We start from the raw sequence: 22,734 nt of genomic DNA, 5'->3' as shown, positions 1-22,734 counted from the left end.
TTTGCTTCGGGCTCTTCCTGGTCGCCCCTCTGGCCATTCCAGCTCTTCCATCCCTAACTGCTCACACCTACTTCCCCTGGAATAAAAGACGGGCAGGGGAAAGACCCGGTAAACTTACTTGCATCGAGGCCGAATATGTTACCCCTTCACTTTCTAAGTTACACTTCTTTTGAAACTCTCTCTGTGGGCCTTTGGTTTTCTTACTATGTTCTCTCTGTTGTGACCACAGCTGCCCTTCAGCAATTTCTGGTCTTCAGTCTGGTCGAGATCAATCTTTTAAAATCAGTCTTCCCAGACAGGAAATACCTTAAATAGATTCTTTTAGAAGGCATGCCATTCGTTGCGACTGCTGTTGCAAAGAAAATTCCCCCTTTTGTACTAATATCGTAAGGTGAATTGGTCTTAAAGGAGACAATTTTACCAGACAAATGAATAAAATTCTTACTGGATTTCTAAACAACCAAGGTGGAAAACGTAAAAACAGAATTGAAAATATAGATGTGAAAGGCAGCCCAACTTTCAAGCGTCTCAGGAGTTGGGCTGATTTGCAGAAGGAAGGAAGCCTGGCAGCCAAGAAAGAGTGATTTTTTTTTTCTTTCTTTTTTTCCTGGCATAGGACCTCATAACAGCTAATTTTTTTCCATGTCATATGAGGTAGGAGTCTCAGTTGAAAGCGATGGAGAACTTAAGCATAAAAGGAGATTTATTGGAAGGAGTCTCCAGAAACTCAGCTATGGGAAACAGGTGGGATTTGAAGACTAGACCTGGAGATCTGGTTCCACCAGATTTTTTTCATATTTCACCTTGTTCTTGTCTGCTGCTGCAGGTTGAATTTGTCCTCCAGAAGGGGTTGAAGCCTTAACACCCAGTGCATGTGAATGCAACCTCATTTGGAAAGAGGATTTTAGCAGAGGGGTGAGTTAAGATGATGTATGAGTTTGCTGCAGCCGCCATAACAAAGGATGAGTTATGACCGAGCAGCTTAAACAACAGAAATTCATTTCCTCACAGTTCCAGTGCCTGGAAGTCTAAGATCAAGGTGCTGACAGGGTTAAAATACTCCTCAAAAATGGTCCTATCTTTTTACTCAATGACTACCCTTAAGGACTCTGTTCTGAAAAAGCAATAAAACATGCTGATAAAAACCCACCCACAAGGATTTTCATGGTGGCTGTAGTTCAGGTCCTGCCCCTCCCTGGCTCAAAGTTCTCAGCAGCTGCCTGTTTCACTCAGAGACAAAGCCACCTTCCCAGTGGCCTAGAAGACCCTCTGTGACCTTTTGGCTTTGCTGATCATAGCTCCCAGGACCCTGCTCCAGGTTCCCTGGCCTTGGTGCTCAAAACAGCAGGCAAAGGAAGGCTGTCTCAAGGCTACTCCCTCCGCCTGGACCCGTCATCCCCCCAACCTGAGCTTGACTTGCTCCCTCTCTTCTTCCCAGTCTTTTATTTCAGAGTGTCCTTCCCTGGGAGCTCTTCCCTTCTGCCCTACCCTCATTTCTCACCCTTCTTCCCCGCTTGAGTTTTCCTCCTTGGCACACCTGCTTGTGTAAGACTGGACATTATACATGTTTCTTTTGCTCAGCGTTGGGATTTGACAGACCTCTAAGCTCCTCTCTAACGCGTCTAACTTGCTGACTCCTTGCCCTGAAATGTTTCCTCTCTGCCTGATTAAAATTCAGGAACTTCCTTTGTGTCGGGTTGCACCTTGCAGGCCTCCCAGCCCAGCCTCAGGACTGAAGAGAGAGCCTGGAGTCAGGGACAGAGTCATCAGGGCTTTAATGGACAGGAGGACTTGCGCGTCTGAATCAGGTCTCAGGGTGACACCCCACTGGGTGCGGCACACAGAGGGCAGGCCATGGTGGCAGGGTGCACTACCTATTACAGAGGGTAAGGGTAGAGGGAATGGATGTCAGGGTACCAGGGAAACCGGCAGAAAGTCACGCCCCTTTGACGAACAGGCAGAGCGCAGGGAGTTCAGATCTAAAGATTAGAACAGTCACCAGCTGAGTCAGGGGGCAAGTGTGTAGGTATTTTCTGATGAGGCTCTATGATTTCGAGGGAAGATTAGCCAGGTGAGCGGGGTGTAGGTGAAGCAGGAACTGGTTGAGCAGGGGATGGACAGGGAGCAAGAGAACAGCCACGGTGGGTGGCCCTGATCGTACACTTCACTGGAGAATCAATCGCATCCTTAACTAGGGGAAAAGAAGCCTGGTTCACTGATGCCATGGGTGTACCCTACCCTGACATCACGAACCTGTTCTGAGATTTTGCCTTCTTATCCCTGCAAATTGCTGCTTTGCATCCCGGTATCCTGAGTCTCTCTCTAATCCCGCTCGGAAATCTCAGGGGGCAGAAGGGAATTTAGAGATAATCTTGACCCACTCGGTCATTTTGTTGATGGTGAAACTGAGGGGCAGGGACAGGAAGGAAACTGCTCAAGGTCCTAGTCCAGGTTAAGTATTCATGAGTTAATTCACCATGTACTATGTGCCACACATTTTTACTCGGCCCTTGTGAAATAACAGAAAAAAACTCTCTCTGCCCCCTCCCCCGCCCCGTATCCCCTCCTCCTCACCTTAACCTCCTCCTGGCACCGATTCCTAAAACCCTTGTAATATCCTAAGTGATCAGAGCACTGGGAACACGTTGTGTCCTAATATTGGGTCTTTGACTCTGTTCCTGACACCTAGCTCCTCAATCCCTTGGAATTTCCTGGGTGATAGGAGCATCTTTTCTTCTAATGAGGCAACTCTGGGTGGGCTCCTGGATGGGAGCCCATCACCGGAGAGACCAAACCAGGATGCGAAGCTTGACATTTTCAGCTCCACCTCCCACTCTCCAGAGGAGGGAGAGGGACTGAAAATGGAGTTAATGGTCGATCCTACCTCCAGGCAGGATGAAGCCTCCATAAACATCCCCCAAGTGTGGGGTTTGGAGAGCTTCCAGGTTGGTGAAGCGTGGAGGTGCTGGGGGAGCCGCCCGCCCTGAGAAAGTGCCAGGCAAGCTTGGTGCCCCTTCCACCCGCCTAGTCCTCTGCATCTCTTCCATCTGGGTGTTCATCTCGATCCTGTATCACGCCCTTTTTTTTTTTTTTTTCCTTTTTAAGGCCACATCTGTGGCATATGGAAGTTCTCAGGCTAGGGGTTAAATTGAAGCTGCAGCTGCCGGCTTACACCACAGCCACAGCAATGCCAGATGGGAGCTGTATCTGAGACCAACACCGCAGCTCTGCAGCTTGTGGCAATGCTGATCCTTAACCCACTGAGCGAGGCCAGGGATCGAACCCATATCCTCATGGATACTAGTTGGGTTCTTAACCCACTGGGCCACAGTGGGAACTCCTATCATGTTCTTTTATAATAAACCAGGGAGTAGTAAGTAAACTGTTTCCCTGAGTTCTGTGAGCTGCTCTAGCAAACTGAGCCAAGGCGGGGGTCGTGGGAAGCTCTGCCCATCCATCTGAAGTAGGGGTGCCTACCTGGACTTGTGATTGGCCCGTGAAGGGAGGGACAGTCTTGTGGGCCTGAGCCCTTAACCTATGGCGTCCGATGCTATCCCCAGACAGATAGTGTCAGAAGTGAGCTAAATTGGAGGACGCTCAACGGGGTGACAGAGAAACTCCCACACATTTGGTGTCAGAAGTGTTGTGAGTGTGGTAGTGGCGTGAGAAGAAAGGAAGACAAACAAACCGAGAGGACGACGGAGGTTTTTCGTACTTGGTGCTGTATTGCTGTAGAGGGAGGCGTGGGTAACACACATTTCTCTCCAGTCTGGACAGCCTCACAGTTCAGTGGCGCGTTCACGCCAAGAGACGAGTGTGAGATTGGATAAAAAAAGATCAGTGAAAGAGAGCTGGTCGGAAGAGGGAACTGAAGCAGCATGAGGGGGGTGAGAAAAGCAAAGAGGTCAGAGGGGAGGGAGAGGGTCAGGGCCGAAACTCTTCAGCTCCTTAAACCTCAGAGCATTCATAAAGGGTCAGTCGTCCATTCACTCCATCAAACAGTGTTAGATGCCTGCTGGCTTCCAACTACTGGACTTCGCCTTGAAGATCCCAAGATGAGTTTGGTATCTTAAAGACCAAATAAAGTCATGGACATGTGAGGTTGGCCAGCAAATTTGCAAACTCCAGTCCCTGACTGGTCAAACCTCCCAGTTTCAAAGAAAAGGGAATTTGTTTCTCAGCGCTTCTCTCTTCTTTGGGGACACAACAACTGGCTGAGAGTCTCGGCACAAGACTGCTCGGCAGTGGCCTCCCCGTTTTCACCTTCGGAGAGCCCTGGTGTCTTTGGAATGGGCAGGTGGCATTTGTTCTTCCATGAGTCACTCAGCCAACCTGCCCAAGCACAGTGCTGGGTCCTTTAATCTTTGCCCAGTTAATCAGGAGTGGGTGGGCAGCTGTCCAAGACACATTCTAGAAGAAATCGGGGGTTAGGGAAGAGCAGAGGCACAGGGCCCATCCTGGAGCTGGGCTTCTGTTTCATACTCTGTCTCCAGCTGCTGTCTGGCAGCAGAGGCAGGTAAGGGACCCCATAATCTCCACAAGTAAGTGATTATTTCTGTGTGATCCCCTAGGGACACCGGTGTTTGTTTGTTTGTTTGTTTTTCCTGTAAGAAGGAGAGGGTGGTGGTGTAGGGTCCCTTTACACAGGTAATAGCTTTGGCACTTAACCCCCACCCCATTCCTCATTCAGTATTCCTGGATAATGCAGCCCATATGTTTACTAAGGTGGGAATCAAGAATTAACTAATAGGTTTAGCAATTTGGTCATGACTGACCTTGATAACAGTAGGTTCAGAGGCCTGAACTTGTTGGAACAGGTTCAAGAGATTATAGGAGCAAAAATGGAGCAGGGAATTGACACGGGGCTGGGGCTGGAAGAAGATAAGGGGTTAAGGGTGAACTTTTTTTGGGCAGGGGCCTGCACCCTCAGCATATGGAGGTTTCCAGGCTAGGGGTCGAATCAGAGCTGTAGCTGCCAGCCTACCCCACAGCCACAGCAATGCCAGATCCAAGCCGTGTCTGCAACCGACACCACAGCTCACAGCAACGTCAGATCCTTAACCCACTGAGCAAGGCCAGGGATGGAACCTGCGTGCTCAAGGATATTAGTCAGATTCATTTCCACAGAGCCACAGTGGGAACTCCTAAAGGTGGATTTTTTTGAAGAGGAATGAAATCGCAAAATACTTGTATGCTGGTTGTAATGACTGAGTAGAGGCGAAACTGACAATATATGAAAGAGGGAGTAGCTATGGCTTAAGAGACGTCCTGGAACCAGAAAGAGGAAAGAAACTTTTAGGAAAGTGGTGGAGCTGTGGAGGAGGGAAGAGTTTTCCTTGACCCTCTTAGGGTCCCGGCTGGATGTGAAAAGTAAACCGACCAAAACCAACCAAACAAAAAAACAAAAAAACCCACCCCAACCCAAACCCAAACGAAAACAGATTAATGGGAGAAAAGGATACACACTTGTTTACTCTGAGTTTTGTAAGTGACACGGAAATGAAGACCTGAAGAAATGGTAAATCTAAGTGTTTTTATCCTGGGTTTGCTGAAGAGTGGGCAGTTGTGGAGAAAAGGGATAAGACGAAGGGTAAAAGAGGAAAATTAGGTAAATCCGGGGAAACTCGGCACGGCCTGTTTGTTCAGACTCTTCCTGGTGACCCTTCATCCTGGACAGGAACATGCCCCTTCCCTCCAGGTGTAGAGTGGGCGCCGCTGGGCCTGGGAGGAGCTTCCGACTGACCTGCCTCAGGGGCGAAGGGTGAGGAGAAGCCGGAGAGATTTTCCTGCTTCTGCTGTTTTGGGAAACTTCTTCAGCTTGAAATATCCTATGTGCTAAGGTGCCCTGTTTTGGGATATTGTGTTCTGAAACCCATCAGGTGGTTATTAAACACGGCTGTTATTAAACATTAAATTATGTAAATTTACTCTTAAACTAGTTATAATTAATTACTTAGTTGTCTTTTTAGGGCTGCACCCGTGGCATATGGAGGTTCTCAGGCTAGGGGTCGAATTGGAGCTGTAGCTGCTGGCCTACACCACAGCTCACGGCAATGTCAGATCCTTACTGACTGAGCAAAGCCAGGGATGGAACCCGCATCCTCATGGATACTAGTTGGATTTGTTTTCGCTGAGCCACGATGAGAACTCCTTTTTTTTTTTTTTGAAGGAGAGGTATTTGCTAACCAGCTGCAGCCCACAACTGGACTTGGTGGACCAAATTAAGTGCTAACAGTTCATCCACGAGAACAGGAGAGAAGGCAGGGCATTTGACAGGTGGGCAGACAGATGTGGTATAGAGAGGTTTCCTATTTACCAGTGAGGATAAGGCTGGGGAGAAGGTGTTGGAGATTTGAAGTGAGAAGAGCTTGGGACAGTAAGTGGATTAGAGAAATGCAGTGTTTTTGTCTAAGCACCATTAAAAAGGCCCCTTGAGGTTAGTGATTATGAATGTAAAGAGAGGCCTAAACTATCAGTTTGCCTCCAGGCTTGTTCAGGGGCTTAGGTAAGGCAGTAAGTGGAGAACTAGCTGCATCTAAGGCTAGGGTTTTGCCAGCCAGGTATGACTGTGTGTCAGGGTAAGTGAGATTACGAAATTACAAATGTCAAAACCACCACCCCGGAGACTTCCTCTTCATCCTAGCGAAAATCATGCCACCTATAACTTTGACCTGTTATCCTGCTTCTCCTCCTATTTGTGTGTATCGGGTGTTTAATCATCTGGCTCATCCATCCTGCACGACAACAGAGACTGTGCTTTGCTTACTGCTGGATCCAGAGCCTGTCAATCCAGCAGAGTGCTTGACACAGAGGAGGTGCTCAGGAAATAATATGTTAAAGAAGGTATCGGATTAACGGATTCACTCGCTTCCTCTTGTAAAATCTGTGCAGTGGAGTGAAGCACACTCAAAATCCCTTTCGTAGCCCTTTTTTCCTTGCTCCATCGTGTTTAACGCCATCGTGTTTAATGGGCATAGGCATTGCCTTACGGAGGCACGTGCAGATACAGCCAATTTTTAAGTCCTTGAGACCTAACCTAAACCTCAGAGGCAGCTGCCCGGTCCTGTGAGTAATGCAGTCATGGGCCTTTGTCACTTGAAACTCCCAACACGGAGGAGGGTCATAGAGAACAGTCCCTAAACTTGGAGGGAGGGTAGTTGATGTATTTATTATTACTTTCTTTAGTGCTGCCAATAGCTGCTTAAGTAAGGCTCCAGGCGAAGTGATGACAGATGCCCCAGGCGCAAGGTCCAAGAACTCAGGGCAGTTGCTGGAGGCTCTCGGGCTGAAACTTGGGTCCGCAGGCGTGGCCCGGGCGAGGGAGTGGCCATGGGCGTGGCGTGGCTGGGCCCGGGCGTGGGCGTGGCGTGGGCGTGGCGTGGGCGTGGCGTGGGCGGGCCCGGGCGAGCGTGGGCGGAGGTGAGGCGGGGCGGCTCCTGGCACCACCAGCCAGCACTGCCCCGGCCTCCGCGCCTCCCACGCCCGCCGCCCAGATTAGGACGCCGCTGAAGGGGGCGGGGCGAGACGACTGTCAGTTTCTCTGAGTGGACAATAAAGTTTCAGAAGTTTGAAAAAGGAGGAAAGAAACACCCCACGCCCCTTTGGCTGCTCCGGCGTGGACGCCTGCGGCCCTGCACGGGCAGATCTCCAGCGACAGTGTGCGGGCGGAGGCGTGGTGGGCGCGCTGGGATGGGGGTCACCGTGGACGTGCACGAGGTGTTCAAGTATCCCTTCGAGCAGGTGGTCGCCAGCTTCCTCCGAAAGGTACTCGTCCTGCTCCGGTCCGGCCGGGGTTCGGGTTCTCTGGAGCTGCCCGGGGGCTCAGCCATGTGCCCCCGAGGCTGCGGGCTCCCTCAACTCCCCCTCTCCTCTGCTCTGCTCTGCTGCGCTCGCTCCAGCCGCAGGTTGCGCCTCTGGGATGTGCGGGGCGAGGGCGGGGGTGCCTTTTCTCGAAAGCTACCCCTCCAGAATCCCGGAAAAGTCTCCGTGCGTGGCCTCACGTTCACACCCTGCCCCACCTGGAGGGAGAGGCTTTAGGGGAGGGAGGGTCAGGGAGAACCGCAGTGCTGGAGCCGGGTTGAAATTGCACTTAACTCTCTAGTGCATCTTTGAAAGCTGGCGGGAGCCGCCGAAGCCTTCATCCCAGTTTACTCAGCTCTGCCGCGTTACCACCTCAGCACTTGGCTCTCGTTAAGCAGCTGTGGGCCTTGGGGCAGACTCCGTGCCTTAGTTTAGTTTTATAATATGTAAAATGGGAAGAACTAAAGTCCCAACTCAGGGGTTGTTGTGAAGATTCAAGCAAAGTATTCCTGTAAAGCTCTTATCACAGTAACTGATGCTACTTAGTTCTTTAAAAGGTTATTTTTTTGTGCGACTATAACTGCACACCTTGGGCCTCAATATTCAGTGGCCCTGTTTATCTCAAGGGCGCCTCCTGGGACTGGCTGGTAATGGTAGAATGGGAAATTTCTTGGTAGAGTGAAAAGCACCCAGGCTTGCGAGACGGGACCCCTGGATTCACCTCTGGTTCTGCCTTTAGTTCACTGGATGACACCGGTTAAGGGTCATCTCTCTCGGCTTCAATGTCTGCATCTAAGATGTGTGGGTTTAAAACAGTGCACAAAGTTGAGAGCTATGTTTTATTTGGCAGACTTGCTGAGGGTTTAAGCCCAGACACAGCGTCCCAGAAGCTGAGGTTAGGGGGGAGCCAGGTTAGATTGGAGTTCAAACAAACCCGTTATTGGAATATCCAAAGAATACTGCTAATTAAAGACAACGAGCCATCTCAAGTTAAGGGATTTAGCACTTTTCTGTGTATGCGAAGATTGCGGGCTATGGGCTCACTGAAATTCCTTTGATATGTGCCTTAACGATCTGGAGCCAGTATCCTGTTTTTATCTGAACTAAATCCCCCCTGGGGGCTGGGTTGTTGGGGGCTGCAGAGGTTGAAGAATTTATGGCCACAATATCCTTTGTTTACAGAAATGGTGAGATGAGAGTGTTGTACCGGGAACTCTTCTTTCAGCTTTTACCTTCTTAAACAGGATTTGCAAGAATTGTAACTTGCCTTGGGTGGCCACCACTGGCCATGCTCTCCATCTGCCCCCTGGAAGCCAAATGGGGGAGTGGGGGGAGGAGATGCATTTTCTTAAGTGCTAAGACCTGACTTCTGGTTCCCGTCCTGGCTCAGTAGTTAACGAACCCTACTAGCATCTATGAGGAACGAGGGTTCTATCCCTGGCCTCGCTCAGTGGGTTAAGGATCCGGCATTGCCGTGAGCTGTGGTGTAGGTCGCAGATGTGGCTCGGGTCCCAAGTTGCTGTGGCTGTGGTGTAGGCCAGCAGCTACAGCTCCACTTCGACCCCTAGCCTGGGAACCTCCCTATGCTGCAGGTGTGGCCCTAAAAAGACATAAAAGAAAAAAAAAAAAAAAAGACCTGACTTCCTGTTAGAGGAGGGAATGCAGTTGCACTTGGGGGCCCAGGTCACAAAGGAGTGAGTAGGACTGGGCCTTTTTGGAGGGGACTGTCACCTTGCTGATATTGTTAATTGAGCCACTGGGTCCAGAGGAGTACCTGCCACCTGCTGGGTGCTCAGTACAGATCTGATGAATGATGAATGAATAACTGAATGAAAACGTGAATTACAGATCTGATGGAGACTTTGTTTTCGGCCAGGCCTCTGAACCCAGAAGAGAACCAGCCAACATCGTGTTTTTGTTAGGACCAGCCCTTCGGAGTGTGGACCCTCCAGTGCCACTGTTCCTTGGGAACACCTTTCTCGGTTGTCCTTGCTAGAGCTGGAGGGACACTTTGGGCCTTATTGTTGGATAGTTACTTCTGCATGTGTCTTTTCCCTCATTAGACTCGAAGCTTCTTTGGAGTAGGTATCACTCCTTCAGAAGCACCTAGCACAGCACCAAGGTCTCATCTAGAGAGTGATTGACATGTGCTAAGCTTCTGGGCTAAATGCTTTTCTTTTCATTCAGCAGGTGCTTAGAGACACTTTTCTTCCAGGTGCTAGGCTCACTGCTGGTCGCTAGGGCCCCACAGACAGACCCTCTTCTCATGGGGCCAATGATCTCTAGTGGGTGAGACCGACTTGATAAGTGATCAACAAGGAAACGCGTCACTCCAGTTGGTGGTGTGTATTTATTTACACAGGGAAAGTGCCCGGTGTTGTGACTGAGGATGGAGGCGGGGCTTGCTGACGTCCAGGAAAGTGGCCCTGAGGAAGGGCTTCCTGGAGAAAGTGGTGATTGGGAAATTGAAGCTTGAGTAGGAGTTTCCTAGACGCATGGGGCTGGGGAAGGAAGTGCTTTCATAAATATCACGTTTACTCCTCTCGGAAGCTTTGGGAAGTAGTTGTGATGGCCTTCCGTTCCGTGGACTGTAGAAATATGTTCAGAGAAGTTGAAGCAGCTTTTTTTTTTTTTGGTCTTTTTGCCATTTCTTGGGCCGCTCCCGCGGCATATGGAGGTTGCCAGGCTAGGGGTCTAATCGGAGCTGTACCACCAGCCTACACCAGAGCCACAGCAACGCAGGATCCGAGCCGTGTCTGCGACCTACACAGCCACAGCTCACCGCAACGCCGGATCGTTAACCCACTGAGCAAGGGCAGGGACCGAACCTGCAACTTCATGGTTCCTAGTCAGATTCGTCAACACTGCGCCACGACCGGAACTCCTGAATCAGCTTTTGCAAGTTCCCACAGCTAGCTGTCGGGAGAGCCAGGATTGCAACACATCTGAATCCAAGCCCACACCGCTCATCGCCAGGCTGAGCTGCCTTGCACATACCAAGCACTCAGATAATCATTGAGGGAGAAAATGTTGCAGTCTCAACTTTGCAGTGTTCTTTATTCAGCCTCAGTTTCCCTTTGCCTGCCCTCTTCTCTCAGGGTTTATTCCTCTGGGTGGACCTGCTGTGCTTGATATAAAGGTATAGCTTTGAAGTGTGGTAGGGAGAGAAAATACAGTGTTACAGTTTTGATTTGCTGTGTAACAAATCACCCTCTTGAGATTTTGTGGCTTATACTGATGGTAGGCTTTTTTTTTTTTTTTTGGTCTTTTTGCTATTTCTTGGGCCGCTCCCATGGCATATGGAGATTCCCAGGCTAGGGGTCTAATCAGAGCTGTAGCCACCAGCCCACACCAGAGCCACAGCAACGCGTGATCCGAGCTGTGTCTGCAACCTGCACCACAGCTCACGGCAATGCCAGATCGTCAACCCACTGAGCAAGGGCAGGGACCGAACCTGCAACTTCATGGTTCCTAGTTGGATTCGTTAACCACTGTGCCACAATGGGAACTCCTGATGGTAGGCTTTTAATTCTCCCTTTTCTGCAGGTTGCCTAGGCTCAGATGAGTGGTTTTTGGGGGCCATGTGCTGTATACCCTAAAGCTGCTTGTCTAGCTGGTTTCAGTTAGAATCTAGAAGAATTCTTTTTTTTTTTTTTTTTTTTTAGGGCCACACCTGTGGCGTATAGAAGTTCCCAGGCTAGGGGTTCAATCAGAGCTGCCCCTGCCGGCCTATGCCACAGCCAAAGCAATGCCAGATCCAAGCCGCATCTGCAAGCTACACAGCAGCTTGCAGCAACGCTGGGATCCTTAACCCACTGAGCAAGGCTAGGGGTTGAACCTGCATCCTGAAGGATCCTAGTCGGATTCTGAACCCTCTGAGCCACGATGGAAACTTCATTGTATCTGGAAGAATTCTTCTTACATTCTTAGCACAATGTCTGGCACCTAGTAAATAAAGGCTGAGGAGGACATTTTCAGAGGCTGGGTGAGGGAAAGGGGAGGAGAACGTTTGCAGAAAAGGTCAGGGATGGGGCAGTGCCGTCTCTGTACACACTACATTTCTGCTCTTTCTGTTCGCAAAGCAGCCCTTCACAGGTCCCGGAACAGGGATGTGTGACTGTCTCGAGGATGTCAGTAAAATGCATTTACTGTGGGAATTAAAGCTGTGAACTCAGAGTTCCCTGGGGGTGCACTGGGTTAAAGGTGCTGCATGGTCACTACTGTGGCTTGGATGCAGCTGCGGTGCGGGTTTGATCCCTGGCCCTGGAACTTGCCTATTCTGTGGGAGTGCACAAATAAATAAATAAATAAAGCCATAAACTGGACGTTGGTAGACCTGCCTCCTTCATTTTTTTAAACTAATTTTTTAAATCAAAGTATACTTGATTTACACTGTTGTGCCAATTTCTGCTGTACAGCAAAGTAACCCAGTCATATATATTTATACACACATTATATACATTCCTTTTTTTTTTTTTTTCCTTTTTGGCCACACCTGTGGCATATGGCCATTCCCAGGCCAGGGATAGAATCCAAGCCACATCTGTGGCCTATGCCACAGCTGTAGCAATGCTGGATCCTTAACCCACTGTGCTGGGCTGGGGATTGAACTGGCAACAACCACAGAGACAAACTGGATCATTAACCCATTTTGTCACAGTGGGAACTCCCTACATTCCTTTTTTTCCTTTTCTTTCTTTCTTTTTTTTTTTTTTCAGAGCCACACCCAAGGCACATGGAAGTTCCCAGGCTAGGGGTCAAATTGAAGCTGCAACTGCAGGCCTTCTCCACTGCCCTATGCCACAGCCACAGCAATGCCAGATCCAAGCCGCGTCTCTGACCTACACCACAGATTGTGGCAACACTGGATCCTTAACCCACTGAGCGAGGCCAGGGATTGAACCCACATCCTCATGGATACTACTCCGGTTCTTAACCTGCTGAGGCATAGTGGGAATTTCTGCCTTCCTTATATTATCTTTTCTCATGGTCTATCCCAGGAGACTGGATGTAGTTCCCTGTACTGTACAGCAGGACCTCATTGCTTATCCATTCTAAATGTAATAGTTTGCATTTACTAACCCCAGACTCCTAGTCCATCTCCCCCGCCCCCCAACCCCCGGTCAACCACAAATACGTTTTATGTGTCTGTGAGCCTCTTTCTGTTTTGTAAATAGGTTTCTTTGTGCCATATTTTAGATTCCATGTATAAGTGGACTATCATATGGTATTTGTCTTTCTCTTTCTGACTGACTTCACTTAGTATGAGAATCTCTAGTTGCATCTGTGCTGTTGGAAATGGCGTCCTTTTGTTCTTTTTAATGCCTGAGTAGTATTCCATTGAGTATATGTACCATATCTTCTTTATCCATTCATCTGTCCATGGTTTTCTTCCATGTCTTGGTTATTGTGAATAGTGCAACAGTGACCATAGCATGTATGTATCTTTTTGAGTTATGGTTTTGTCCAAATATATGCCCAGGAGTGGGATTGATGGATCATATGGTAGTTCTAGATTTAGTTTTCTGGAACCTCCATACAGTTTCCATAGTGGCTATACTAATGTACATTCCCACCGGCAGTGTAGAAGGGTTCCCTTTCCCCACACCCCCTCCCCTGCTTCCTTCATTAAATGAGCTTTGAGGTGACGTTGGGAAACTGTTTTCTCCAGCCTATACTGTGCCCTTGTGCAAATTAGAAAGAGATGTCATCTAGGCAGTCTGCCCCATAAGCTCACAGTAAATGGGGATAGTGGAAAGTATATGAGGCGACTTATGCAAGTCAGAAAAAAGTCCTCCTTCCTCTAGGTAACTGTAGCCCTGTGCCCACTGGCTTGATGGGAAAACCTTGTGCAGTGAGCAACATGCACAACACAAGCCTACTGTCTTAATGTCTCATCTTTGAAATAATAGGCCCTGTACCCCACCTATCTCCCAGGATTGTTGTGAGGATCAAACAAGTAACAGTTTGACAGGCATACATTTTTTTTCTTTTTAGGGCTGCACCCTTGGCATATGGAGGTGCCCAGGCGAGGGGTGTAATCGGAGCTGTAGCTGTTGCCCTACACCACAGCCACAGCAACACCAGATCCGAGCCATGTCTGCAACCTACACCACAGCTCACTGCAACGCCAGATCCTTTAACCCACTGAGTGAGGCCAGGGTTTGAACCTGTGTCCTCATGGATGCTAGTCTGGGTTCATTACTGCCAAGCCACAGTGGGAACTCCAAGCGTATATTTTTCTTAAGCATATGGTAGTAAGAATGATCCTTTTGGCAACATATGCTTTTATTTTTCTTTTAGTCTTTATGTGTTTTTTATTCAAAGGAAAGCACTTGGCAGAAGGGACAATCATACAAGGGTCTCCGGGAAGCATTTAGTCTGCTTTTGCGCAGTGGTATGTTTGCAGGCGTCTGCAGCACGGAGGAAGTTCTGTTTTAAATAGTCTGCTGATCTCTGGCTTTTGGTATGTTAGGACTTGCCTTCCAAGTTATAATATACGACTATTTTTAAAACCCGAGGAATGCTTGCTCTTCTTACACCTGCCTGTTGGATGCCACAGGCAAAACATAAACTACATGCTTTCAAAGCAAAGTGGCACCTTGAAAAACAAACACCACAACATTCTTTGTTCCTGGAATGTAATGTTTCTCGATGAACTTTTCGTGGAGGAATGCTGTGAAACCCCAAATGGTTTATTCATCAGATGCTAAACTGAACTTGCCATGAATTGTCATGTTGGTGCTCTTGACAGGGTGTTTTGGTTTCTTTCTTTGGGTAACTCTTAGTTTTCTAGTTCTCATCACTTAGAGCTGGTTCCTTCCTGCTGCGGAGAACTAGCTACAAAGAGAACACACTGTTGCATGGATGCATGTAGCAGCCTACAGGCTCCCTGGTCTCTGAAAGCTCACCTGAGTCTATTTAATGGGCTCACTTTGCATGAGCTGGATTCCTAAATTTTCTTTCTAAAAATCTTCCTAAATTTTGTCTCCCCGAAATTGAAAGTCATTAGAAAGGCCCTAGAGAGTGATGGTGAAGCCTGGGTTTTTCTTGTTTATTCTCAAATGAGACCAGGGAAGTTACAGTTTTTCTTAGCGTAGAGTTGTTCAAATTGATTTTCTTATGTTCTAGGACCAAAGAGTCCTTGTGCTTAGAGAGTCACCTTCCTGAATAGAGATTTTGTCATCTGTTCCTGATGTATCTCAGGTACCCAAAGAAATCCTGGGACATAGTAGGTATTCCGCCAATCCTTATGGAATGAAATACACGCTTCTGGGGTTTAGCCTTATGTAATTTCCAGCTTAAATCGCTGTGGGATTCAGCGCCATGTCCTGGCTTTGGGTACTGTAATGAAATGGACAGATTGAAACAGTTTCTTTGCTTCAACACCATGGCCTTGGGTTTTATTTATTCTAGTGAGGATCCTGATGTTCTCAACAAAATGGTCTGAGTGTTTACTCTCACATTCATAAAGGAGATTTATGAATGGCTATTTCCATTTAGAGTAGAAAGGTGATTGGGTAATTAATAATGTTTCCATTTCTGATGCTGTCTTTTCTCCCTTGCAAATTTGACACGTACATGCATGGAGCATCCCTCCCTGCAGAGTTTCTGAACTATTTGGGGTGGACCCATATTTCCAAAATAGGTGGTGTGAGAAACGACAGGCCTTGGTTAACATAATGGTTATTAATCTTTTTGCTCACACCGTAATAGTCTTTCTTCACTGTTATCTTCCTCTCCTCAATTCTCCTGGAAGATGAGGCACAGTGGAAGGACAAGCTGCAGAGAGGCGCGGGGCCTGGGCTTTGGCATCAGGGTCAAGGTGCTTCTAGCTGCCTGAGTGTGGGCAAGTAAGTTCATTTTCCAGAGCCTCAGTTTCCTTATATGCAACATAGTATCTTCTGGAGTCCTTGGGGGAAGGTAAGTTGGCTCATGCACACGGATTGCTTGCAGTTATGCCATATACATGGTTTAATGTTGCCACACATAGGTGCTTTTAAAGTACTTGTTAAAAATCATTATAGGAATCCTAACAATAATTGTTACATGTATCCCATGAACTTGAAAATAAAAAGCTGGGAAAAGTAGCCTGTAGAAATCCTTACTACTGGAGTTCCCGTCGTGGCACAGTGGTTAACGAATCCGACTAGGAACCATGAGGTTGCGGGTTCGATCCCTGGCCTCGCTGGGTGGGTTAAGGATCCAGCGTTGCCATGTAGGTTCCAGATGCAGCTCGGATCCTGCGTTGCTGTGGCTCTGGCGTAGGCCGGCGGCTGCAGTTCTGATTCTACCCCTAGCCTGGGAACCTTTATATGCCGTGAGAGTGGCCCTAGAAAAGGCCAAAAAAAAAAAAAAAGAAAAAAAAAGAAATCCTTACTACCTTAGAGTGATAAAGGGGAGCGTGAGCATGAATAATGTGCACATTTAAATAATGACATTTTTGCGTGCTTCCTGGTGGCCTAGTGGTTAAGGATCCAGCATTGTCACTGCTCTGGCTTGAGTCACTGCACCTCTGTGGCTCCGGTTCCAGCCCTGGCCAGGAAACTTCTGCATGCTGCTGGTGAGGCCAAAAAAAAAAAAAAGAAAAAAAAAAGACTTATTTTTAAAAAATCATTTAAATAATATTAAAGCATACTTAGTAAATGACCTAGTGGAGGTTGTGGCTTAATCATTGCCTAAAAGATAGGTGATTGTTAACTGTCAATGTATTAATAGTTAAATGTTCATTATATGTGTATATCTGTGCCCCAGTAGAAATTCACGATAGGTCTGTGTATCATTCGGCCCCTGGGAGATGAAAAGCTGAACAAAACGTGGCCCTGACCTCAAGGAGTTTGCTGTCAAGGGGGACAAAAGGAAATAAATTACTTTTTGTGATAAGTGCTTTCTCAGGGGCATATCATAATCCTATTGTGTGGGGCGAGTTTGGTCTTTTTACGATTTTGTATTTTATTGAAATGTAGTTGATTGACAGTGTTGCAGTGTTGTGTTAATTTCCGCTGTACAGCAGAGTGACTCAGACGTATGTACTCTTTTCCACATTCTTTTCTATTATGGTTTATCGCAGGATATTGAATACAGTCTGCTGTGCTGCACAGCAGGACCGTGTTGTTTCTCCATCTGGTCGATAATAGTTGGCCTCTGCTAACACCAAACTCCCACTCCTCCCCCCTCCCGCCCCCCAACCATGGTCTGTTCTCTTTATCTGTGAGTCTGTTTTTGTTTCATAGATGTGCTGATTTGTCTTGTATTTTATATTCCCCATATAGGGAGTTCCTGTAGTGGTGCCGTGGTGACAAGTAGTGTCCTTGAGGACACGGGTTCAATCCCTGACCTTGCTCAGTGGGTTAAGGATCCCCTGTTGCCACAAGCTGCAGTCTAAGTCAAACTGATGAGGCTCTTGATCTGGCATTGCCATGAGCTGTAGTGTAGGCTGGCAGGTGCAGCTCCTATTTGACCCCTGGCCTGGGAACTTTCACATGCTGCAGCTGTGGCCTTACAAAAAAAGACTAAATAAATAACTAAATAACTAAAAATAGATTCTACACATAAGTGGTATTTCTTCTTCTTCTTCTTTTTTTTTTTTTTTTTTGCTTTTTAGGGCCATCCTTGCAGCATGTGGAAGTTCCCAGACTAGAGGTCGAATCAGAGCTACAACTGCTGGCCTACCCCACAGCCACAGAAACACAGGATCCGAGCTGCATTTGTGACCTACACCACAGCTCACGGCAACGCTGGATTCCCGACCCACTGAGCGAGGCCAGGGATTGAACCCGAGACCTCATGGATACTAGTCGGATTTGTTTCCATTGCACCCTCCATGGGAACTCCCATTTGTTTTTTATTTATTTATTTTTTCCTGTTTTTTGTTTTTAATTTTGTTGGAGTATAGTTGATTTACAATTTTGTGTTAGCGTCAGGGGCATAGATGGCAAGGTGATTCAGTTATACATGCCAAGACGTGTAAATATATGTGTTTATATACATATATATGTGTATATCTCATTCTTTTCCCGTGTAGGTTGTTGTGGTATAGTGAGTAGAGTTCCCTCTGCCATATAGCAGGTATACTGCACTATTCTACTATTGCTGTACTGTTCCACTAGTCGACACTGCTATATGCTAAGTTCCTTGTTAGTTGCCTATTTTATATATAGTAGTGTCTGTACGTTAATCCCAAACTCCTAATTTATTCCATCCCCATTTGTTTATTTTTGCTTTTTTTTTTTTTTTTTTTGGCGGTGCCCACCCAGGCCATGTGGAAGTTATGGGCCAAGGATTGAACCTGCATTACGTAGTGACCCAAGCTACAGCAATAGCAACACTAGATCCTTTAAGCAGTAGGCCACCAGGGAACTCTTATTTTTGCTATATTTCTGTTTCCTTCAAAGACGGTCTAAGGAAACAGTGCTGTGATTTATGTCAGAAAATGTTTGCCTCTATTCTCTTCTAGCAGTTTTATGGTGCTTCGTCTTATATTTAAGTCTTGAAAGCCACTTCGAGTTTATTTTTGTGCATGGGTGATGGCGTGTTCTAACTTGATTGATTTACATGAAGCTGTCCAGCTTTCCCAGCACCGCTTGCTGGAGAGATTGTCCTTTCCCCTTTGTATAGTCCTGCCTCCTTTGTCCAGGGTTAATTGGCCATAGGTGTGTGGGTTTATTTCTAAGTTCTCTCTTCTGCTTCATTGATTCATATACCGATACCATACTGCTTTGATTACTGTAGCCCAGTTGTTTTGTCTGACGTCTGGAAAGATGATGCCTCCCGCTTTGTTCTTTATCCTGAGGATTTCTTTGGCAATGTTTAGTCTTGTGGTTCCATATAAATTTTAGGATTATTTGTTCCAGTTCTGTGAAAAACATGGAGGCAAAATAAAAAAAAAAAAAGGGCAAACTCATTCTGTTTTCTAGACTCTCTTTAATTTTTTCAAATTTCTTTTTAGTTATATTTTTGTTTTTTCACTTTACATTTTAAGCTTTTTTTAATTTATATTTTTTGTTTTGTTCTTTCTTTTTTTGGTGGGGGGTTGCTGGGCCCACAGCATGCAGAAGTTCCTGGGCCAGGGATTGAACCCATACCACAGCAGTGGCCCAAGCCACTAAAGTGATAATGGTGGCTCCTTAGCCTGCTGTGCTGCAAGAGAACTCCTAGACTCTATTTTTATTTTATTGTATTTTATTTTTTGTCTTTTCAGGGCCGTACCTGCGGCATGTGGAGGTTCCCAGGCTAGGGGTCTAATTGGAACTGTAGCTGCCAGCCTACACCACAGCTACAGCAATGCCAGATCTGAGCCGTATCTATGCCCTAATCGCAGCTCATGGCAATGCCGGATCCTTAACCCTCTGAGTGAGGCCGGGGATCGAACCTGAAACCTTATGGTTCCTAGTTGGATTCCTTTTCACTGCAGTGCCACGACAGGAACTCCCTAGACTCTGTGTCTTTAAATGAATAGGGTTTATGTGTGTATTTAATGTTTAGATAAGAGGATTTTCTTCTGTGTTACAGTTGTATAAACTGTTTCTTTGAAAAAACTTCATTATGTCATTGCCAGTGATGGGGACATTTTGGGATGAATGGGGGTGCAGTGATGTTGGTTGGCCTTCGTTTAGAGTCGTGGCTTGTCCTGCCAGAGGGCCTTTGGGATCAGCTGGAGGTCCACCGTCTGGTGTCACAGAGAGCAGCACATGATCTGGGCTTCAGGTCTTGCCTCCTTGTTGTTTGTTCTTTCTACTTCGTCTTCCTACTGGGACGGCCTGTAAACAGCCATTCAAAATATCTATTGACTTAAAATAGGTTTAGTCTTTGATCATTGAAACTTTTTTGGTGTGTGTCATTTTAGGGCCACACCCGGGGCCATATGGAGGGTCCCAGGCTAGGGATCGAATCGGAGTTGCTGCTGCCGGCCTACACCACAGCCAAAGCAACTCAGGATCCGAGCCACATCTGCGACCTACACCACAGCTCATGGCAATGCTGGATCCTTAACCCGCTGATCCAAGCCAGGGATTGAACCTGTGTCCTCATGGCTGCTAGTCAGATTTGTTTCCCCTGAGTCACGATGGGAATTCCTGATCGTCGCAGTTTTGACTGATCATCTGATCTTGGTATAAAATGCACATTGTCTTTCTTCTAAGATAGGCTGTTGCCTGTAGGTCTCAGTAGGATTTTGGCCCAGCCTATGGTGATTTCTTTGTGTAGCCGAAGGCCTCATCTCTTTCGTGCAGCCCCATCCCCTTGCATGTACGTGTCGGCAGCAGCATGAGTAGCAAAGATACCCTTGATGCTTGCACAACTGCCGTGTTAATATATTACACAATATACCGCGTTAATATAAATAAGGTATAATAAAATATATCTTATTTTAGGTCCCCTTGGCCTTCTTTGCAGGACTAATACTGATATGTCAGTGCAGCTGCTTCCTTGTCCCCTCTTGGATAATGCCCTTTGGAAGTTGGTCCACAATAGCTCCTTAGGGAGTCGTTGACTTTTTTGGTGGAGGGAGTGTTGTAAGAGGCAGACATTGACGTCTCAGCTTTTTGGAAAGTTGCTCTTTTACTAATTCCTTACTCTCTTAAAAGTAGGCTTTATGAAAGCTTATGTACTTTCTCCCCTGTAAGAAAAACGAATGTACCCTATCTTCACAAATCTACTTCCAGAAATATGTTGAGAGTTATTCCTATAGTTGGATGGACTCCATTTCTTGGCCTCTTACTCCTCATAGCGAAGTGTTTGTTTTAATGTATATTTTGGGTTTTTTTAGCCGTTACTTTGCAATTTTTGGCTTCTTACCTTTTAATATGTAAAACATAAATGAAAGCAAAGTACCTGACAATGCAGGAGAGCCTGCATGTTTCCCTTGTTAGACTCTTACCTACACATAAGATATTGCAGTGATATTTGCAACACATTTATATCCTGGGGAAAAGAGTTAGTTTACACCTTCTGTGAAGAAAGTAAAAATGATAAGTCAATTCAAAATAAAACCAAATCATACCTTAAAAAATCTCTAACGACACCCAGAAAGTACAGCAAATGTGCATAGCCCCTCGGGGTAGGTAATTCTTAGCCACTGCAGCTAGTGGTGCACTGAGTCAGCTCCAAGGATGGCAAGGAATTTTGGCAGGTATCTGGGTCATCCACTAGACCCCTTTGCTTCCTTGAGAGTCCCTAGTGTGAGTGGGACTGGGAAACCCCTGGGTTGCCCTGCTTGTGTGCAGGCTCCAACCATTATGTTTTTAACACGGAGACTCCTTATCGTAATGCTTGTTAATAGGCTTCCTTGTTTGGGGGAGGACGACATGAGATAATACATATGGTGACCTTATTACAGTGCTTTGCTCAGGCGGAGATGCTCAGTCAGCCTTTGATGGGCTTGATCCTGATCTAGCCTGATCCTTTCCACTGTCGCACTGTGTATGAAAGGTGTCCAGAAAAATCTGCTCACCTGCTTCTTGCCTTCCCAAATTGGCATTCCTAGTGATGCCCCCCTGCCCTCCAGTAGCCTTCCTTCTCTCTGCCCCCCAGGTAAATTTTTGTGAATTAAATCGCAAATATTCGTTGGCTTAAGATGGTGTCAGACCATTTCAAGTGATGCCCGCTAGGGGGCGCTTCGGCACAGTAAGTCCTTTAAGAACGTTAAACTCTATGCTTTTCACGTCACGGTATTTAGCTATTGTAAATAAACTGCTGATTTTTTTTTTTTTTTTCCCATTCCCATATGGAAGGAAACTTGAGGCTTGTGTCTATTCAGCTCCTAAAGTAGTTGCCTAGGAAAATGACTTGAATCTTGCAGATGAGTTTACTAGAGTGAATAGTTTAGGCTCTCCTGTGTTTGACTAAGGAAAGTCGTGTTTTACTTTGTAATTTACAAGAGTTGTCTAATGAGTTTAATGGCCCCGCTCAGTATTTCCCATCCTCCTATTATCTCCTGGTCTGATTTATTTTCTCCTTATGTGTTTTATTTTTTGCTTGTTTTTCTAACGAACATGCAAACTCTCTAAGAGGCTGCAATGTTGTTTGTTTCATTATTGTATCCCTAGGGCCTAGAACAGTGTGTGGCATGGTGAGGCGCCACGTTATTCAGTGAAGAATAAATAGTTTTTACCATGCGATGCCCTTCAGCTTAATAAGCAAATATTAAGGTTATATACACGCATAAATAAATCATTTGAGCTTATAATCTTGAGGAATTTCACTGATAACTTTGAAGCAATGAGAACTTGGGAACTTTTTACATGATCCTTTTCTGACGATGACCTTTCCAAGTTCTTTCATGATTTGGTTCAGCGATCTTCCTACAACTGACAACTTCCTACAACTTATTTATAGTATTCAGTCAGTCAGGACGTATTGATAATAGAACTCGAGTAAACTAGAATGGCAGTAAAGGCAGTACCCTCATACTCTCGTTTAACTTTTTACACTCAAGTTCTGTTTTGTACACACACACACACACACACGGACACAATAAAAATTCAGGGCATCTGTGTGGGTCTCAGCTCTCTCCCTAGCTTCAAGGATTTTGTGTAAGTGAGGCCTCTTGCTGAGGAACAAAATAGCTAAACCTGATCCTCTGTAAATGGGCCTTATCTTCAAAAAAAAAATGCTGAAGGCTAAACTTGAAGAAAACCGTCATCATCGTCATTCTGAGCATTTTTTTCTGGAGCTAGAATGAATGGATGAATGAATGCATGAGTAAACGTTTAAGAAGCTGAGCTGTCGACTAGTTGTCAAGCTCGAAGTTGTCAGGACGGTAGTGTCAGTGGCAGAGTTTAGGGCATGGGGCGTGAAGAGGTGTCAGGAAGCTGAGGACAGAGCCCAGGGCCCTCCGTAGATGGGTCTCCGAAGGAAGTGAGGTGTAGTTTCCACAATGCCCCTGAGGGCAGCATGTTTCTCTTCCAGATCGTTCTTTCATTCAGCAGATAGTCA

At 46.6% G+C, this 22,734-nt stretch overlaps 1 protein-coding gene across 2 annotated transcripts in view; it reads left to right on the top strand.

Annotated features, from left to right (window-relative positions):
- The first annotated feature begins 7,474 nt into the window (after window positions 1-7,474).
- PRELID2 (PRELI domain containing 2) overlaps window positions 7,475-22,734 on the top strand; it is a 78,682-nt gene continuing 63,422 nt past the window's right edge. The window contains exon 1 of one of the 2 annotated variants that reach the window (XM_047778946.1): window positions 7,475-7,764. In XM_047778946.1, the coding sequence (XP_047634902.1) occupies window positions 7,690-7,764 (75 nt within the window). In that variant the 5' untranslated portion in view covers window positions 7,475-7,689. The remainder of the gene's footprint in view (window positions 7,765-22,734) is intronic. The other variant, XM_047778947.1, reaches the window with a different exon arrangement.

Source organism: Phacochoerus africanus, chromosome 4, assembly GCF_016906955.1.
Source record: "Phacochoerus africanus isolate WHEZ1 chromosome 4, ROS_Pafr_v1, whole genome shotgun sequence".
Lineage (NCBI taxonomy): Eukaryota > Metazoa > Chordata > Mammalia > Artiodactyla > Suidae > Phacochoerus > Phacochoerus africanus.
The sequence above is the reverse complement of the archived record's forward strand: the minus strand, read 5'-3'. Positions and strand labels throughout refer to the sequence as shown.